The sequence below is a fragment of the Oncorhynchus nerka genome, linkage group LG22 (assembly GCF_034236695.1).
Source record: "Oncorhynchus nerka isolate Pitt River linkage group LG22, Oner_Uvic_2.0, whole genome shotgun sequence".
NCBI classification, from domain to species: Eukaryota; Metazoa; Chordata; class Actinopteri; order Salmoniformes; family Salmonidae; genus Oncorhynchus; species Oncorhynchus nerka.
Genome location: NC_088417.1, coordinates 76,856,158 through 76,873,390, shown reverse-complemented (window position 1 = coordinate 76,873,390; position 17,233 = coordinate 76,856,158). Strand labels below are relative to the sequence as shown.

The following is a 17,233-nucleotide window of genomic DNA, read 5'->3' as shown; positions in this document are numbered from 1 at the left end:
TAATACCTAGAGACAATAGACCTGACAACACAGCATTAGTTTAATACCTAGAGACAATAGACCTGACAACACAGGCAGTTTAGTTTAATACCTAGAGACAATAGACCTGACAACAGGCATTAGTTTAATACCTTAGAGTTTAATACCTAGAGACAATAGACCTGACAACACAGCATTAGTTTAATACCTAGAGACAATAGACCTGACAACACAGCATTAGTTTAATACCTAGAGACAATAGACCTGACAACACAGCATTAGTTTAATACCTAGAGACAATAGACCTGACAACACAGCATTAGTTTAATACCTAGAGACAATAGACCTGACAACACAGCATTAGTTTAATACCTAGAGACAATAGAGCATTAGTTTAATACCTAGAGACAGCATTAGACCTGACAACAACACGGCATTAGTTTAATACCTAGAGACAATAGACCTGACAACCCATTAGTTTAATACCTAGAGACAATAGACCTGACAACACAGCATTAGTTTAATACCTAGAGACAATTTAGCAGTTTAGTTTAATACCTAGAGACAATAGACCTGACAACACAGTATTAGTTTATTAGACCTGACAACACAGTTTAATACCTAGAGACAATAGACCTGACAACACGGCATTAGTTTAATACCTAGAGACAATAGACCTGACAACACAGCATTAGTTTAATACCTAGAGACAATAGACCTGACAACACAGCATTAGTTTAATACCTAGAGACAATAGACCTGACAACACGGCATTAGTTTAATGTTTAATACCTAGTTTAATTGTTTAATACCTAGAGACAATAGACCTGACAACACAGGCATTAGTTTAATACCTAGAGACAATAGACCTGACAACAACAAGAGACAATTAGGCATTAGTTTAATGTTTAATACCTAGAGACAATAGACCTGACAACACAGCATTAGTTTAATACCTAGAGACAATAGACCTGACAACACAGCATTAGTTTAATACCTAGAGACAATAGACCTGACAACACAGCATTAGTTTAATACCTAGAGACAATACCTGACAACACAGCATTAGTTTAATACCTAGAGACAATAGACCTGACAACAAGGCATTAGTTTAATACCTAGAGACAATAACAGCATTAGTTTAATACCTAGAGACAATAGACCTGACAACACAGCATTAGTTTAATACCTAGAGACAATAGACCTGACAACACAGCATTAGTTTAATACCTAGAGACAATAGACCTGACAACACAGCATTAGTTTAATACCTAGAGACAATAGACCTGACAACACAGCATTAGTTTAATACCTAGAGACAATAGACCTGACAACACAGCATTAGTTTAATACCTAGAGACAATAGACCTGACAACACAGCATTAGTTTAATACCTAGAGACAATAGACCTGACAACACAGCATTAGTTTAATACCTAGAGACAATAGACCTGACAACACAGTATTAGCATTTTAATACCTAGAGACAATAGACCTGACAACACAGCATTAGTTAGAGACAATAGACCTAATTAATTTAATACCTAGAGACAATAGACTTGACAACAAGGCATTAGTTTAATACCTAGAGACAATAGACCTGACAACACAACATTAGTTTAATACCTAGAGACAATAGACCTGACAACACAGCATTAGTTTAATACCTAGAGACAATAGACCTGACAACAAGGCATTAGTTTAATGTTTAATACCTAGAGACAATAGACCTGACAACACAGCATTAGTTTAATACCTAGAGACAATAGACCTGACAACACAGCATTAGTTTAATACCTAGAGACAATAGACCTGACAACACAGCATTAGTTTAATACCTAGAGACAATAGACCTGACAACACAGCATTAGTTTAATGTTTAATACCTAGAGACAATAGACCTGACAACAGTTAAACGAGTCCAGTCGATAGTATACATTCAGGTAATACCTCAGTCGATACATTCAGGTAATACCTCAGTCGATACATTCAGGTAATACCTCAGTCGATACATTCAGGTAATACCTCAGTCGATACATTCAGGTAATACCTCAGTCGATACATTCAGGTAATACCTCAGTCGATACATTCAGGTAATACCTCAGTCGATACATTCAGGTAATACCTCAGTCGATACATTCAGGTAATACCTCAGTCGATAGTATACATTCAGGTAATACCTCAGTCGATAGTATACATTCAGGTAATACCTCAGTCGATAGTATACATTCAGGTAATACCTCAGTCGATAGTATACATTCAGGTAATACCTCAGTCGATAGTATACATTCAGGTAATACCTCAGTCGATAGTATACATTCAGGTAATACCTCAGTCGATAGTATACATTCAGGTAATACCTCAGTCGATAGTATACATTCAGGTAATACCTCATTCAGGCAGACAGACGGGCAGGAGACGTTCTGTTGAATCTGATCCTGTCACTGTGTATACAGCCACAGCACACAGAGCAATGACCCGAAACATCAAACGCCTCACTGACCTTCTACCAACACTACCAAATACGCATCATATTATCTACTTACAAACATATTCACTCTCTCACACACACAACCTGAGGCCATTTTGAAGAAAAGTATGACAAACACGAACAACTTAAACACACACACTCAACAACCAATATCGCTGCTCCTAATACTACTACTGCTGCTACTACAACTACTGCTACTACTACTGCTACTACTGCTGCTACTACCTTCTGCAACATAGCAGCTAACAACTGGCGACATGAGGCTGCGCAGCTTAACAGCAGCAACAACGCGGCGGCAACGTTTCGCCAGCAACAACAACAACAGCAACGCGGTAGCAACAACAGCTGCGCAGCAACAGCTCTAATGCTGCGCGGCAACAACAGCAACTGCTGATGGCAGCGAACAACGCTGCTTTAACAAGCAGCAGCTGGACGCTGTAACAACAACAGCGACAACGGCTCGCGCTGCTGCTGCGTAGCTGGTTGTGCGCCAATATTCTGTTCTTAACGCTGCAACGGCAACCAGCAACTTACCGTTGTAACAATAATATGGTTGTTAACAACAGCAGCAACAACCTGGTTGACAACAACCGCCTGATGCTGCTATGCTGCTGTGGCAGCAACGGTGTGACTTCGGCAACAGCGGCAGCTGCTGCTTGGCAGCACCAGCAACAACGCTGTGAGCAACGCTGGTGGCGGCGGCAACAGCAGCAGCAACGATGCTGGCGACAACAACAGCGGCGCTGCGAACACGGAGCAATGCACCGTGCTGCTGGCGGCGTGCTGTTGTAACGCTGCTGCGGCAACGCTTAACGACAACGCTGCTGCTGCTGGTTGAGCTGCTGGCAGCAACCGCGACAACAACGGCAGCGTTGTATGGCTGCACCAACAGCAACAGCAGCTGCTGCTGCCGTGGTGGCGGCGACAGCAACCGCTGTTTCAGCAACGCTGCTGGTTGGTAACAACGACATCGTGACGCCAGCGGCGACGGTGCTGCTTAACAACGGCAACAGCAACAACGCTGCTGGTGCTGGCGGAACTAACCAGCAACAGCGAGCAGCAGCGACAACTGACGGCAGCTGTGGCGGCAGCAACAACAGCGGCGAACAACCTTGTAACCAGCTGCGCGATGGCGACGGCGCAGCAACGGCGGAACAACAGCAACGCTGCTGCTGCGGTGCTGGCAGCAGCAACGGTTGAACTGTAACAGCAATAACGCGACTGCTGGCAACAACGTTTAGCTGCGCAACAACGTTCTCGCTGGTGCTGGAACAACAACGCGACAACAGCAACAACGCTGGTTGTTCATCAACGGCGATAACCTTGGCAACGTTTGCTTAACAACAACAGCAGCAACGCTCAGTGCTTGGCGTTAACTCTTGCTTAACAACGCGATAACAACTGCTTAACATCTGGTTGAGTACATATATACCGTGCTGCCAGCATGATTGGCTGCTGCTGCTGTAACAGCAACAACAACTGGTGCTGTGGCTGCTGCTGCTGCTGTGGCAACCGCCATGCCGATGCGCAATAACAACAACGATATGCGTGCTGCTGCTGGTTGGCTATAACGTGCTACGACAACAACGCTGCTGCTGCTTAAACAGCGACTGCTGCTGCTGCTGCTGGTGCTGGCAGCAGCAACAGCAACAACTGGAGTAGCAGCGGCAACAACAACAACGCTGGTGCTTGACCAACAACCTTGCTGCTGCTGCTGTAACAACGCTGCTGCTGCTGGCAGCAACAACAGTTTGCTGCTGCTGCTGCTGCTTTGCTGCTGATTGTTGCTGCTGATACTGCTGCTGGTACGAACAACAACGCTGCTGCAACGCTGCTGCTGCTGCTGCTGCTGCGCACTGCAACAACAACGCTGCCAGTTGCTGCTGCTGCTGCTGCTGGCAACGGATGGTGCGCTGGTAAGCAACAACGATGCATTGCTGCTGTAACAACAACGACGCTGCTGGTAACCTGCTGCTGCCTGCTGCTGCTGCTGCAACTGCGCAACAACTGCGCAACAACAACAACTGGCAACAGCTGCTGCAGGTTAACAACAACAACCTGCTGCTGTGGCGTTGCTGCTGGTATGCTGCTGCCGATGCGGTAACAACAACCGCAACAACGCTTAACAACGCTGCTGCTGCTGCTGCTGCTGCTGCTGCTGCTGCTAACGGCAGCAACAACGCGATTTAACAGCACCAACAACAACAACAACGGCGCTGATTGATTGCTGCTGAGTAACAACAACAACGACCGCGATGCTGCTGCTGCTGCTGCGCTGCTTCTGCTGGCAACAACAACAACGGCAACAGCAACACGGTTGCTGCTGCTGCTGGCCGCTGCTGGCGTTGTTGCTGTGTGCTGCTGCTGCATTGCTGGCATCGTCGCTGCTGCTAAGGCTGCTGCTGTTGCTGCGCAGCGCGCAGCTGCGCAACAGCTAACGCGCAACAACACGCCGCTGGCTGCTGCTGCTGCTGCTGCTTGACCGCGTTGCTGCCGCCGCTGCTGCTGCTGCTGCTGTAGCGACACTGCTGCTGCCCAGCAGCAGCAACGCTGCGCTGCGCCTTGCTAACGCTGCTGCTGCTGCTGCTGCTAACTTGCGCATAATCGGCTGCGCTGTGGCGCGCGTCACTGCTGCTGCGGTATGCTGCGGTGCTTAGCAACAATGAAATGCTGCTGTACTGCTGCTGATACTTGGCTATGGGCTAACGCGCAAGACTGCTGCTGCGCAAAACGTTGTTGCTGCTGCCACCACTGCTGCTGGTGCTGCTGCTGTCGGGACTGCCGCTGAGGCTACTGCTGCCAGCGGTTGCTGCTGCTGTTGCTCGACTGTCGCCGCTGCCAACAAGGCTGCTGCTGCGCGATGGTTGCTGCTGGTGGCAACGCTGACTGCTGTCGCGGCAACGCGCGTACCAGTTGCCTGCTGCCGCCGCTGCTGCTGCTGGTGCTGCTGCTGTGAACTGCTTACTGCACAAGGCTGCTGCCGCCTGCTATTGCTGCTGCCGCCGCTGCTGCTGGTGCTGCTGCTGTAAGGCTGCCAATCAAGGCTGCTGCCGGCTGCTGTTGCTGCTGCCGCCACTGCTGCTGCTGGTGCCGCTGCTGTGGGGCTGGCAGCGAGACTGCTGCGGCTGCTGCCGTCGGGCTCGCACCAGCTGAGGACTACTGCCGCTGCTGGTGCTGCTGCTGCTAGATGCTGCTGCTGTAGGGCTGCTGCTACAGGAGACTGCTCGCGATTTTTCTGCTGCTGGCATTTGCTGCTGTCAAGGTACTTGGCTCAAGGCTGCTGCCGGCTGCCGCTGCCATGGCAACTAGCATGTGGGCTGGCTGGCGCAAGGCTGCTGCCGGCCTGCTGTTGCTGCTGCGGCATTGCTGCTGAAAGTGCGGCCTGGTGGCAGGGCTGGCGACTAGAGGCTGCTGCGGCTGCGCGTTGCTGCCGCCTGGCTGTATGGGCTGCTATAGCACAAGGCTGCTTTGCGGCTGCCGTTGCTGCTGCCGCTTAGCAGCAATGACTGTGGCTGGGAGCTGCTGCCGGCTGCCATGGTTGCTGCTGCCGCACTGTGTCGAGGCTCAACGACTCAAGGCTACTGCCACTGCTTGCTGCGGCATGCATAGCTGTGGGGCTGCTGTCAGGCTGCTGCTGCTGCTGATATTGCTGCTTTGCCGGTGCTGCTGCTGCGTGCTGCTGTTCACTGTTAACAGGCTGCTGCAGGCTGCTGCTGCTAGGGCTGCTGCTAGAAGACTGCTGCCGCTGCTGTTGCTGGGACTGCCACTGCCGCTGCTGGCTGCACAAAGCTGCTGCTGCTGCTGCTGCTAGGAGCTGCTGCTCATTCATGACTGTTCTGCCACTGCTGCTACTGCGGCTGCTAAGACTGGGGCTAGGCTAGCTGCTGCTGCCACTGCTGTTGCTGCTGCCGCCACTGCTGCTGCTGGTGCTGCTGCTATAAGACTACTGCTAAGGCTACTGCAGCTGCTGCACAATAAGGCTAGCAGCTGAGGCTGCTGCCGCTGCTGTTGCTGCTGCCGCCACTGCTGCTGCTGGTGTGCTGCTGTGGGCTGCTGCTGAGGCTGCTGCTGGCTGCTGCTGCCGGCTGCTGCTGTGGGCTGCTGTGAGGCTGCTGCATTGCTGCTGTCAAGACTGCCCAGCAAAGGCTGCTGCTGGCTGCTGTTGCTGCTGCGGGCTGCTGCTAGTGCTGCTGGTATAGGGCTAGCAACAAGGCTACTTTGCTGGCTGCCAAATTGCTGCTGCCATGGCAATAAAGACTGCTGCTGGGCTGCTGCCTGCTGCTGCTGCTGCTGCTGTGGGGCTGTAACAAGGCTGCTGCCATTGCTGTTGCTGCTGCCACTGCTGCTGATGCTGCTGCTGCTGCCGCATATCGCTGCTGCACTGTCGCTGTCCCTGCTGCCTGCACTGCCGCAGCAACACTGCTGCTGCCGTGCCATCTGTCAGCAACGCTGCTGCTGCCACTGTCATCAACAACTGCTGCACCGCTATCGCTGTCCGCTGGCTAGCTGCCGCCGCTGTCATGGCTGAGTACTGCTGCCGCCGCTATCAGCGCGACTGCTGCCGCTATCTGCAGCTGCTGCTGCTGCTGCCGCCGCTGTCAGCAACACACTGCTGCCGCTATCGCGCTGCTGCACCTGCCGCCGCTGTCATACGCTATGGCTGCCGCTGTCGCTTAACAGGCTGCTGCTGCTATCGTCTATGACGCTGCTGCTGCTGCCGCACTATCGCTGCTGCGGCCACCACTATCACCACCGCTATCGACTGCAATGCTATCATCGCTGCTGCTGCCGCCAAACTTCAATCGCTGCTGCTGCCGCCGCATCCTGCTGCTGCCGCCGCAATCAGCAACATGACTGCTGCCGCTGTATCGTCAACTGCTGCTGCTGCTGCCGCTATCAGCAACATTGCCGCCGCTGTCAGCAACGCGGCTACTGCTGCCGCTATCCTTAACTGCTGCTACCATGCCACTATCAGCAACAACTGCTGCTACCACCATATCAGCAACAACAACTGCTGCACCGCTAATCACTTAACATGGCTACCGCCACTTTATCGCCTGCTGCTGCTGCACCATATCGCTGCACTGCATTTCACCGCTATCAGCAACGCGACTGCTGTCAGCAACGATGCTGCCACCGCACAATCAGCAACACGGCTACTGCCGCCACTGTCGCCAACCTGCTGCCACCATATCGCTGCTGCTGCCTGCTATCGCTGCTGCCGCCGCCGCTAATCGCCTTCTTCACTGCGCCGCCGCTCAGCAACCTTTCTTACTTGCTAATCATGCCTGCTGCACCACTTTATCTTTCTTATCGCTATCGCCTGCTGCTGCTGCGCCATATCGCTTAACTGCAATTTCTGCCATATCATATGCTGCTACTGCCGCGCATCGCCTTTACCAACAAGCTGCTGCGCCGCTGTCGTAACCTTGCTGCTGCCTGCTGTATTAACTGCTGCTGCCGCCGCTGTCATAACGACTGCCGCTCATCGTAACCTGCTGCTTGCCGCACCATCGCTTAACGCTGCTGCTTTGCCGTCGCATCAGCAACCTTTCTGCTGCCACTATCGCGCTGTTTCTGCCGCTGTCAACATGCATACCAACACCGCCAATCAGCAACGCTGCCGCCGCTATCCTTAACAATACTGCAGCATTCAACATTTTCAACAACCGCTATCGCTTTTGCCACTGCGTGTATCGCTTAACCTGCCGCTCTGCGCTAATCAGCAATAACGCTGCTGCTGCCATATCAGCAGCTGCTGCTGCTGCCGCTGTCGCTTAGCGCACACGCCTGTCGCCAACACTGCTGCTGCTGCCGCTATCGCCAGCTGCTGCACTGCCATCCTTTCTCAGCAACCTGCTGCTGCCTGCGCCTGTCAGCGTAACTGCTTTCTGCTGCCACCACGTCGCTTAACCTGCTGCTGCCGCCGCCGCATCATAACAATGCCTGCACTAATCGCCTTTGACTACTTACCTTCATCCCAGCAACGCAGCTGCCGCCTTAATCATAACCTTCTTTCTGCCTGCTGTCACTGCTGCTGCCGCCGCCTATCCTGCTGCTCTCACCACTATCACTTAACAGCTCTTTCTGCCACTGTCAGCAAGCAACAACACTGCCGCCGCTAATCGCCTTGACTGCGCCACGCTATCAGCAACGACTGCTGCTGCCACTTTATCGCCGCCGCTGCTCTTCGCCACCGCTATCACTGCTGCTAACGCCGCCGCCATCGCGCTCTTTCTTTCTTTACCGCCATATCAGCAACAACGGCTACTGCATGCTATCACTTAGTTCTGCTACTACCGCCACTGTCAGCAACATGACTGCCGCCGCTATCAGCAACACTGACTACTACCACTACTATCAGCAACGACCTGCCTGCACTATCGCTGCTACGAAGCTGCCGCCACTGTCAGCAACTGCTGCTGCCGCCACTGTCGCTGCTGCTACCGCCGCTATCACTGCACCACCTGCACTATCCTTACTGCTGCTACTGCACCACAGCTCACTGCTGCTATACCACTGTCATGCTACTGCACCGCTATAACAGCATCGCATCTGGCATATATGCTACTGCTACCGCCGTAACCAATAACGACTGCTGCTGCCATATCAGCAACACTGCTGCTGCCATACGCTATCTTAGCTGCTGCTGCTACCTGTCAGCAACGCTGCTGCTGCTGCTATCATAACTGCTGCTGCCGCCACTGCTCAAGCAACCACAGCTGCACCGCCACAATCGCGCCTGCTACTGCACTATCATATGCTGCTGCTGATCGCTGTCATAGCTGCTGCTGCATATCGCTTAACGCGGCTACTGCCTGCTATCGCCTTTTCTGCCGCCACTTTATCATAACTGCACTGCCACCTGCAATCGCTGTGCAACTACTGCCTGCTGTCACTTGCTTTTTCCACTGCACTGTCGCAGCGCTGCTGGCCGTCCGCACCATCACTGTGCTGCCACTGCCGCTATCATGCTGCTGCTGCTGCTGTCAACAACTGCTGCTACTGCCTGCCGCACAATCAACGCTGCTGCTGCTGCCGCCGCTGTCGCTAGCTGCTGCTACTATACCGCATCTTGGCACCGCTGCTGCCGCCGCCATCGCCGCCTGCTTTCTGCCGTCGCTGTCAGCAACGCTGCTGCTGCTGCCGCTGTCGCTTGCTGCTGCTGCTGCGCCGCTGTCATATAGCTGCTGCTGCCGCCGCTGTCAGCAACGCATTTGCCGCCGCTGTCGCTGCCAAGTTTGCCGCCGCTGTCGGCGCTGCAATACTGCTACTGCTATCGCTTATACGGCTGCTGCCGCCGCTGTCGTAACACCGACTGCTGCCACCGCTGTCAGCAACAACTGCTGCCACCGCTAATCAACTGCTGCTGCCGCCACTGCCGCACCAATCGCTGCTGCACCGCCTTTGTTGCTGCTGCCGCCGCTGTCAGCAACCGCCGCCGCATCGTAGCTGCAAGCACTATCATACCGCCGCCGCTAATCAGCAGCTGCTGCTGCTGCGCGCAGCAATCGCTTGCTGCGAATGCCGCCTGTCAGCAGCAAGCTGCACTGCCCACTTACTTTATCAGCAATAACGCTGCCGCCGCTGTCAGCAACCGCCTGCCGCCGCCTGGTAAGCAGCAGCAACAACGCCTTAATCGCGCCTTGCAGCTGCCGCCGCTGTCAGCAACGCTGCTGCTGCCGCAATCAGCAACCGCGACTGCACCGCGCTGTCAGCAACGCTCTGCCGCCGCTGTCAGCATCTGCGCCGCCATAATAAACAACGCGACTGCCTGCACTGGTAACGCACGCTGCTGCCGCGCAATCATGCCGCTGCTGCCGTCGCTGTCAACAACAACTGCTTTCTGCACTATCGCTGATTGCGCTTTGCTGCTGCCGCTATCGCTTAAGCTGCTGCTGCTGCCGCCTGTCAGCCTTCTGCTGCTGCCGCATCGCAGCACTTCTGCCGCCGCTATCGCTGCTGCTGCTGCCACCGCTATCGTAACAACGCTGCTGCCGTCGCTGTCAGCAGCTGCACTGCCTGCTATCAGCAATGCTGCTGCTGCCGCCGTCGACGCTGCTGCTACCCTTTATCGCCGCCTGCTGCTGCCGCCGCTGTCGCTAACCTTGCTGCCGCTGTCAGCAACCTGCTACTGCGCAGTATCGCTGGCTGCCTTGCCGCCGCTGTCAGCAGCGCCGCTGCTGCTGTCAGCAACCTTTTAACGCTGCTGCCATAATCACTTAGCTGCCACTGCCGCTATCATATACTGCTGCTCCACCACTGTCAGCAACACATTTCTGCCGCCATAATCGCCTTTGCTGCTGCCGCCGCAATAAAGCGCTGCTGCTGCTGTTGCCACTTTATCATATACTGCTACTGCCGCTAATCATAACATGCTGCTGCTCTGCTGTCAGCAACATGACTGCTGCTGCTGTCGGCAGCAGCAACAACACGCCACCACTGTCAAGCAGCAACAACAACACCCCGCCATCAGCAACACCTGCTGCCGCCGCTATCGCCAGCGCGCTCTTGCCACTGTCAGCAACATTGCCGCCGCTGTCAGCGCTGCTCTGCTGCCGCTATCGCTAACGCGATACCACTTGCTATCGCTAACGCTCTGCCGCTGTCAGCAACAGCTGCTTCTTGCCATATCAGCAACGACTGCTGCTGCCGCTGTCGCTTGTACGCCGCACCGCCGCTGTCGCTGCCTGCTGCCGTCGCTGTCAGCAACCGCTGCACTGCCACCGCTATCACTGATTAACTGCTGCTATTTGCCACTGTCTGGCCCAGCAACTGCTACTGCCGCCATATCAGCAACCTGCTGCTGCCGCCACTGTCAGCAACCTTTGCTGCTGCCTGCATATCCTTAACCTGCTGCTGCACCGCTATCGCCTTGCTCACCTGCTGTAATCGCTATCGCCCAGCTGCTTTCTGCCTGTCAGCAGCTGCTGCTGCTGCACTGTCAGCAACTGCTGCCATATCATGGCTGCTGCTGCTGCCGCCGCTGTCGCTTAACCTGCTACTGCTGCCACTGTCGACAGCCGCCGCCGCTGTCAGCAACAACAACTGCTGCCGCCCACGCTGTCGCTGCTGCTGTAATCGCTGCTGCTGCTGCTAGCCGCTGTCAACCTGCTGCTGTATATCGCGAACCTGCACCAATACGCCGCTGTCAAAGCAACTACGATATACCGCCGCCGCTATCAGCAACCTTTTCTGCCGCCGCTATCAGCAATAACGCTGCCGCGCCGCTGTAGCAACCTGCTGCTGCGCGCATATCGCTCAGCTGCTCGCCAGCTTCAATCGCCAGCAGCGCTGCTGCCGCTGTCAGCAGCGCGACTGGTACTGCCGCTGTCGCAGCTGCTGCGCCGCCGTCGGCAACAATAACAACGCACTTACTTTATCAGCAGCAACAACTGCTGCTGCCGCCATCAGCAGCGCGACAACAACAGTATCGCTTAGCAACATGCCACTGTCAGCTGCTGCCGCCGCAATCGCTAACAACCGCTGCCGCCGCTGTCACTGCTGCTGCTGCCGCCGCTATCAATAACCGCCTGCCGCGATCCTTGCTGCTGCTGCCGCCGCTGTCAGCAACAACTCCAACTGCTGCCGCCATATCAGCGCTACGACTGCCGCTGTCGCCTTTGCTGCTGCTGCTGCCGCCGCTGTCAGCAGCCTGCTGCTGTAAGTCACTTTCAATAGCAACCAGCAACCGCGCGTCGCTGTCGTAACGCTTAACACTTGCCGCTGTCAGCAACGCATTTGCCGCATGCCCGTCGCTGCTGCTGCTGCTGCCATATCGCCAGCAACATTGCCGCTGTCAGCAGCAGCTGCTGCCGCCGCTGTCGTAACCTTGCCGCTATCAGCAACCTTGCTGTCAAACGCTGCTGCTGCCGCCGCCGCTGTCAGCAACCGCTGCTGCGCCGCCGCTCATCGTATTCTTTGCATAGCATATCGGCAACACTGCTGCTGCCGCCGCCAATCAGCGGCAACAACCGCTGCGCGCCACTGTCGCGGCAGCAACAACCTTGCCGCTGTCATGCTGCTGCTGCTGCGCCACCGCTATCCGGCAGCCAACTGCTGCTGCTGCCACCGCTGTCAGCAGCAACACGCCTGTCAGCAACGCTGCTGCTGCACCGCTGTCAGCAGCAACTGCTGCTGCCTGTCAGCAGCAACGCTGCTACCGCCGCTGCCAGCAACAACTGCTGCTGCCGCCACTGTCAGCGACGCTGCTGCTATACTGTCAGCAACCGCTGCTGCTGCCGCTGTCGCTTCAACCTTTCTGCCGCTGCATCATGGCTGCTGCCTGCCGCCGCTGTCAGCAGCAACGCCGCTTTAATCAGCAACAACGCTGCTGCTGCCAGCATCGGCAACAACCTGCTGCGCTGTCGGCAACTGCTGCTGCGCCTTTGTCGCTGGCGCCCAGCAACCTTGCCGCGCTATCAGCAACAGCAACGCTGCTGCGCCGCTGTCGGCAATACTGCTGCTGCACACTTAATCTCGCCAACTGCTGCCTGCCGCCGCCATCGGCGGCTGCTGCTGCTGCCGCCCAATCGTAACAACTGCTGCCGCTTAATCGCTGCTGCTGCCGCCGCTGTCAGCGGCAACAGCAGCTGCCGCTGTCGCCAGCAACGCTGCCGCTGTCAACGCGCGCACTTGCTGTCGTAACCGCTGTATCGCTGTCAGCAACACCGCGCGCGCGCTTATCCGGCAACGATGCTGCTGCCGCTGTCGGCAACGCTGCGCTGCCGCTGTCAGCGGCAACAGCAACAACGCCGCTGTCGTAGCAACGCGCTGCCGCTGTCGGCAAACAGCAGCAGCACCGCCATCGGCAACAGCATGCGCTGCGCCGCTGTCGCTGGCAGCGCTGCTGCCCTTGCTGTCAAGCGGCAGCAACAACACCGCGCTGCTGTCGTAACGCTGCTGCCGCCGCTGTGTGGCATGCTGCTGCCGCTGTCAGCAACAACTTAACTGCCCGCCGCTGTCGCTTAGCCGCTGCTGCTGCCACTATGACGCTTAGCTGCTGCCGCCGCTGTCGCTAACTGCTGCTGCTGCCGCTGCTGTCGGCGCCAACAGCAGCAACGCGCCGCTGTCATAACAACAACCGCACCGCTATCAGCAACAGCGCCTGCCGCTGTCGCTGGCTGCTGCTATACCGCATGTCAGCAGCTGCTGCTGCTGCCGCCGCTGTGGCAATAGCGCCTGCTGCCGCACAATCGCTTCAGCAACAACAACGCCGCCGCTAATCGCTTAGCTGCTGCCAGCGCTGTCAACAACAACTGCTGCGCCGCCGCTATCAACGGCTGCTGCAGTACCAGCACCATCAAACCTTGCTGCTGCTGCCGCCGCTGTCGTAACGCGCTGCCGCACCATCGGCGACAGCAACAACGCGCATCGGCAACCGCCTGCCGCTGCGCACAATCAGCAACGCTGCCGCGCATCATAGTAGCTGCTTTCTGCCGCCACTATCGCTTGCTGTCGCTGCTGCCACTGTCATAACGCTGCTGCTGCCGCTATCGGCGGCAACCACTGCCGCCGCTGTCGGCAATAACGCGCTGTCGTGGCAACGCTGCTGCCGCCGCTGTCGGCAACGCTTGCTGCCGCTGCCGCTGTCGTAACCTGCTGCTGCCGCCGCTGTCGCCTTGCTGCTGCTGCGCCGCTGTCAGCAACCGCTGGCGCCTTGGCGTAACCAACAGCAGCTGTCCGCGCGCTTGCACCAGCAGCAATCGCTTGTTTATGCGCGCGCGCACTGTCGCTAACGCTGCTGCTGCCGTCATGGCTCAGCGACAACGCTGCTGCCGCTGTGGCAACGCTTCTTCGCGCGCGCTGTCGGCAACGCGCCATAGCCGCTGTCAGCAGTGCTCAACAACCTTGCCGCAATGCGCGCAATACTGCTGCAACGGCGCCATGTCAGCAGCAGCAACGCCGCTGTCAGCAATAGCTGTACTTCAACGCGCTGTCGCCCGGCAACGCGCCGCCGCTGTCGCGCTGCTGCTGCTGCGCCACTTAATCATAGCAACAACAACTGCTGCCGCCGCCAATCGCCAACGCTGCTGCTGCCGCTGTCACACTATCACTGCTACTACTACTACCACCACTATCACTGCTACTACTACTACCACCACTATCACTGCTACTACTACTAATAGTTATAAAACTACTACTCAAATACTACTACTACTGCTGCTACTACTACTGTTACTATAACTATTACTATGCTACTAACTACTACTGTTACTATAACTATTACTATGCTACTAACTACTACTGTTACTATAACTATGCTACTAACTACTACTGTTACTATAACTATTACTATGCTACTAACTACTACTGTTACTATAACTACCACTATACTACTAACTACTACTGTTACTATAACTACTACTATGATACTAACTACCACTATACTCCTAACTACTGTTACTATAACTACTACTAACAACTGTTACTATAGCTACTGTTACTATAACTACTACTATACTACTAACTACTGTTACTATAACTACTGTTCCTATAACTACTATTATACTACTAACTACTGTTACTATAACTACTGTTACTATAACTAGTACTATGCTACTAACTACTGTTACTATAACTACTACTATACTACTATTACTATAACTACTACTATAATACTGTTACTATAACTACTACTATACTAATGTTACTATAACTACTACTATTCTACTAACTACTGTTACTATAACTACTGTTACGATACCTACTACTATACTACTGTTACTATAACTACAACTATACTACGAACTACTGTTACTATACCTACTGTTACTATAACTACTACTACTATACTACTGTTACTATAACTACTGTTACTATACTACTGTTACTATAACTACTGTTACTATAACTACTACTACGAACTACTGTTACTATAACTACTGTTACTATAACTACTACTACTATACTACTGTTACTATAACTACTGTTACTATAACTACTACTATACTACGAACTACTGTTACTATAACTACTGTTACTATAACTACTACTACTATAACTACTGTTACTATAACTACTGTTACTATAACTACTGTTACTATAACTACTACTACTATACTACTGTTACTATAACTACTACTACTATACTACTGTTACTATAACTACTGTTACTATAACTACTACTATTACTACAAACTACTGTTACTATAACTACTGTTACTATAACTACTACTATATCGGAGAGACACTAAAAGTATGACAACATCAGAGGCCTGCAGACAGCAAGTACAATCAGCCAATCAGGGCCAGGCTAGCTGTGATATGCAACATTCGGCTGAACCCTGATCAGACACCAATGTAGACACGCAACACACACACACACACACACACTTTGTTTACAGTTACACACACACACACACATCATGTGTAGAAGAGGGGTACTCACCCCTGGTTGTTAGCTCTACCTCGCTCTCTCTCTCTACTTCTCTAACTCCCTCTCTCAATTCCTCTACCTCTATCTCTACACATCTCTCTCTCTCTCTCTCTCTCTACTTCTCAATCCCTCTACCTCCCCCTCTCCACCTCGCTCTCTCTATTGCTCTCTCTCTCTCTTCTACTTCTCTAACTCCCTCTCTCAATTCCTCTACCTCCCTCTCTCCACCTCCCTCTCTCCACCTCCCTCTCTCTTTCTACTTCTCTAACTCCCTCTCTCAATCCCTCTACCTCTCTCTCTACACATCTCTCTCTCTCTCTCTACCTCTCAATCCCTCTACCTCCCTCTCTCCACCTCTCTCTCTCTACCTCGCTCTCTCTATACCTCTCAATCCCTCTACCCCTCTCTCTACCTCGCTCTCTCTCTACTTCTCTAACTCCCTCTCTCAATCCCTCTACCTCTCTCTCTACACATCTCTCTCTTTCTCTACCTCTCAATCCCTCTACCTCTCTCTCTCTCTCCTCGTCTTCTCACCTTCTCGTCTTCTCTCAGCGTGTAAAGTCCAATCTCTCTTCCAACTGTCACCAAAGCCAGTCATACCTGCGTCCCCTCCTCACCCTCTCTCCAAACTACAGCCCCTCCCATATCTGCAGTCCTGGCAGTTGATTGGTGATGAGACACAACCTCCCTGTTTAGAGGCGTGGTTAAAACTCATGTGTTCTGCAGAGAGAGAGCGCTGTGTTTAGATGTCAGTAAAGAGTATAGAGGTGACGACAGAGTGACCTCCACCAGACAGGACATTGACAGTAGAGTATAGAGGTGATGACAGAGTGACCTCCACCAGACAGGACATTGACAGTAGAGTATAGAGGTTATGACAGAGTGACCTCCACCAGACAGGACATTGACAGTAGAGTATAGAGGTGATGACAGAGTGACCTCCACCAGACAGGACATTGACAGTAGAGTGGAAGAGAAATAAGTTATTGTGTTTGATAAGATTAGACTTTCTTAAGGAACCCCATTTAAATTTTACGGGTCCCCGACCCCCGAATTGCGAATCACTGTAGCACTAACCTCTCTCCCTGCTTCCTCTCTCTGTGTAGAACCTCTCTCCCTGCTTGCTTTATTGCTCCCTCTCTCTGTGTAGAACCTCTCTCCCTGCTTCCTCTCCCAGCTTGCTTCCTCTCCCTGTGTAGAACCTCTCTCCCTGCTTCCTCTCCCTGTGTAGAACCTCTCTCCCTGCTTCCTCTCTCTGTGTAGAACCTCTCTCCCTGCTTCCTCTCCCTGCTTGCTTCAATTCTTCCTCTCCCTGTGTAGAACCTCTCTCCCTGCTTGCTTCAATTCTTCCTCTCCCTGTGTAGAACCTCTCTCCCTGCTTCCTCT

The 17,233-nt window shown here is 53.5% G+C and overlaps 2 protein-coding genes and 1 long non-coding RNA gene across 7 annotated transcripts in view; 1 reads left to right on the top strand and 2 right to left on the bottom strand.

Moving 5' to 3' along the window:
• The window catches only part of tfr2 (transferrin receptor 2), an 85,070-nt gene extending 67,853 nt beyond the window's left edge, over nt 1-17,217 (bottom strand). The window contains exon 1 of one of the 3 annotated variants that reach the window (XM_065007416.1): nt 16,382-17,217. In XM_065007416.1, coding sequence (XP_064863488.1) covers nt 16,382-16,445 — 64 coding nt within the window. In that variant the 5' untranslated portion in view covers nt 16,446-17,217. The other 2 variants (XM_065007417.1, XM_065007418.1) reach the window with 2 other exon arrangements.
• Nucleotides 1-17,233, top strand: part of LOC115105764 (neurofibromin-like) — a 195,687-nt gene that overhangs the window by 123,124 nt on the left and 55,330 nt on the right. The gene's annotated exons all lie outside the window — the stretch shown is intronic.
• LOC135563823 (uncharacterized) lies at nt 1,829-2,375 on the bottom strand. Its single transcript, XR_010460567.1, has 2 exons — nt 2,129-2,375; nt 1,829-1,928 (listed from the first exon to the last, which is right to left on the bottom strand). It is a non-coding gene; the product is annotated as an uncharacterized LOC135563823 (long non-coding RNA).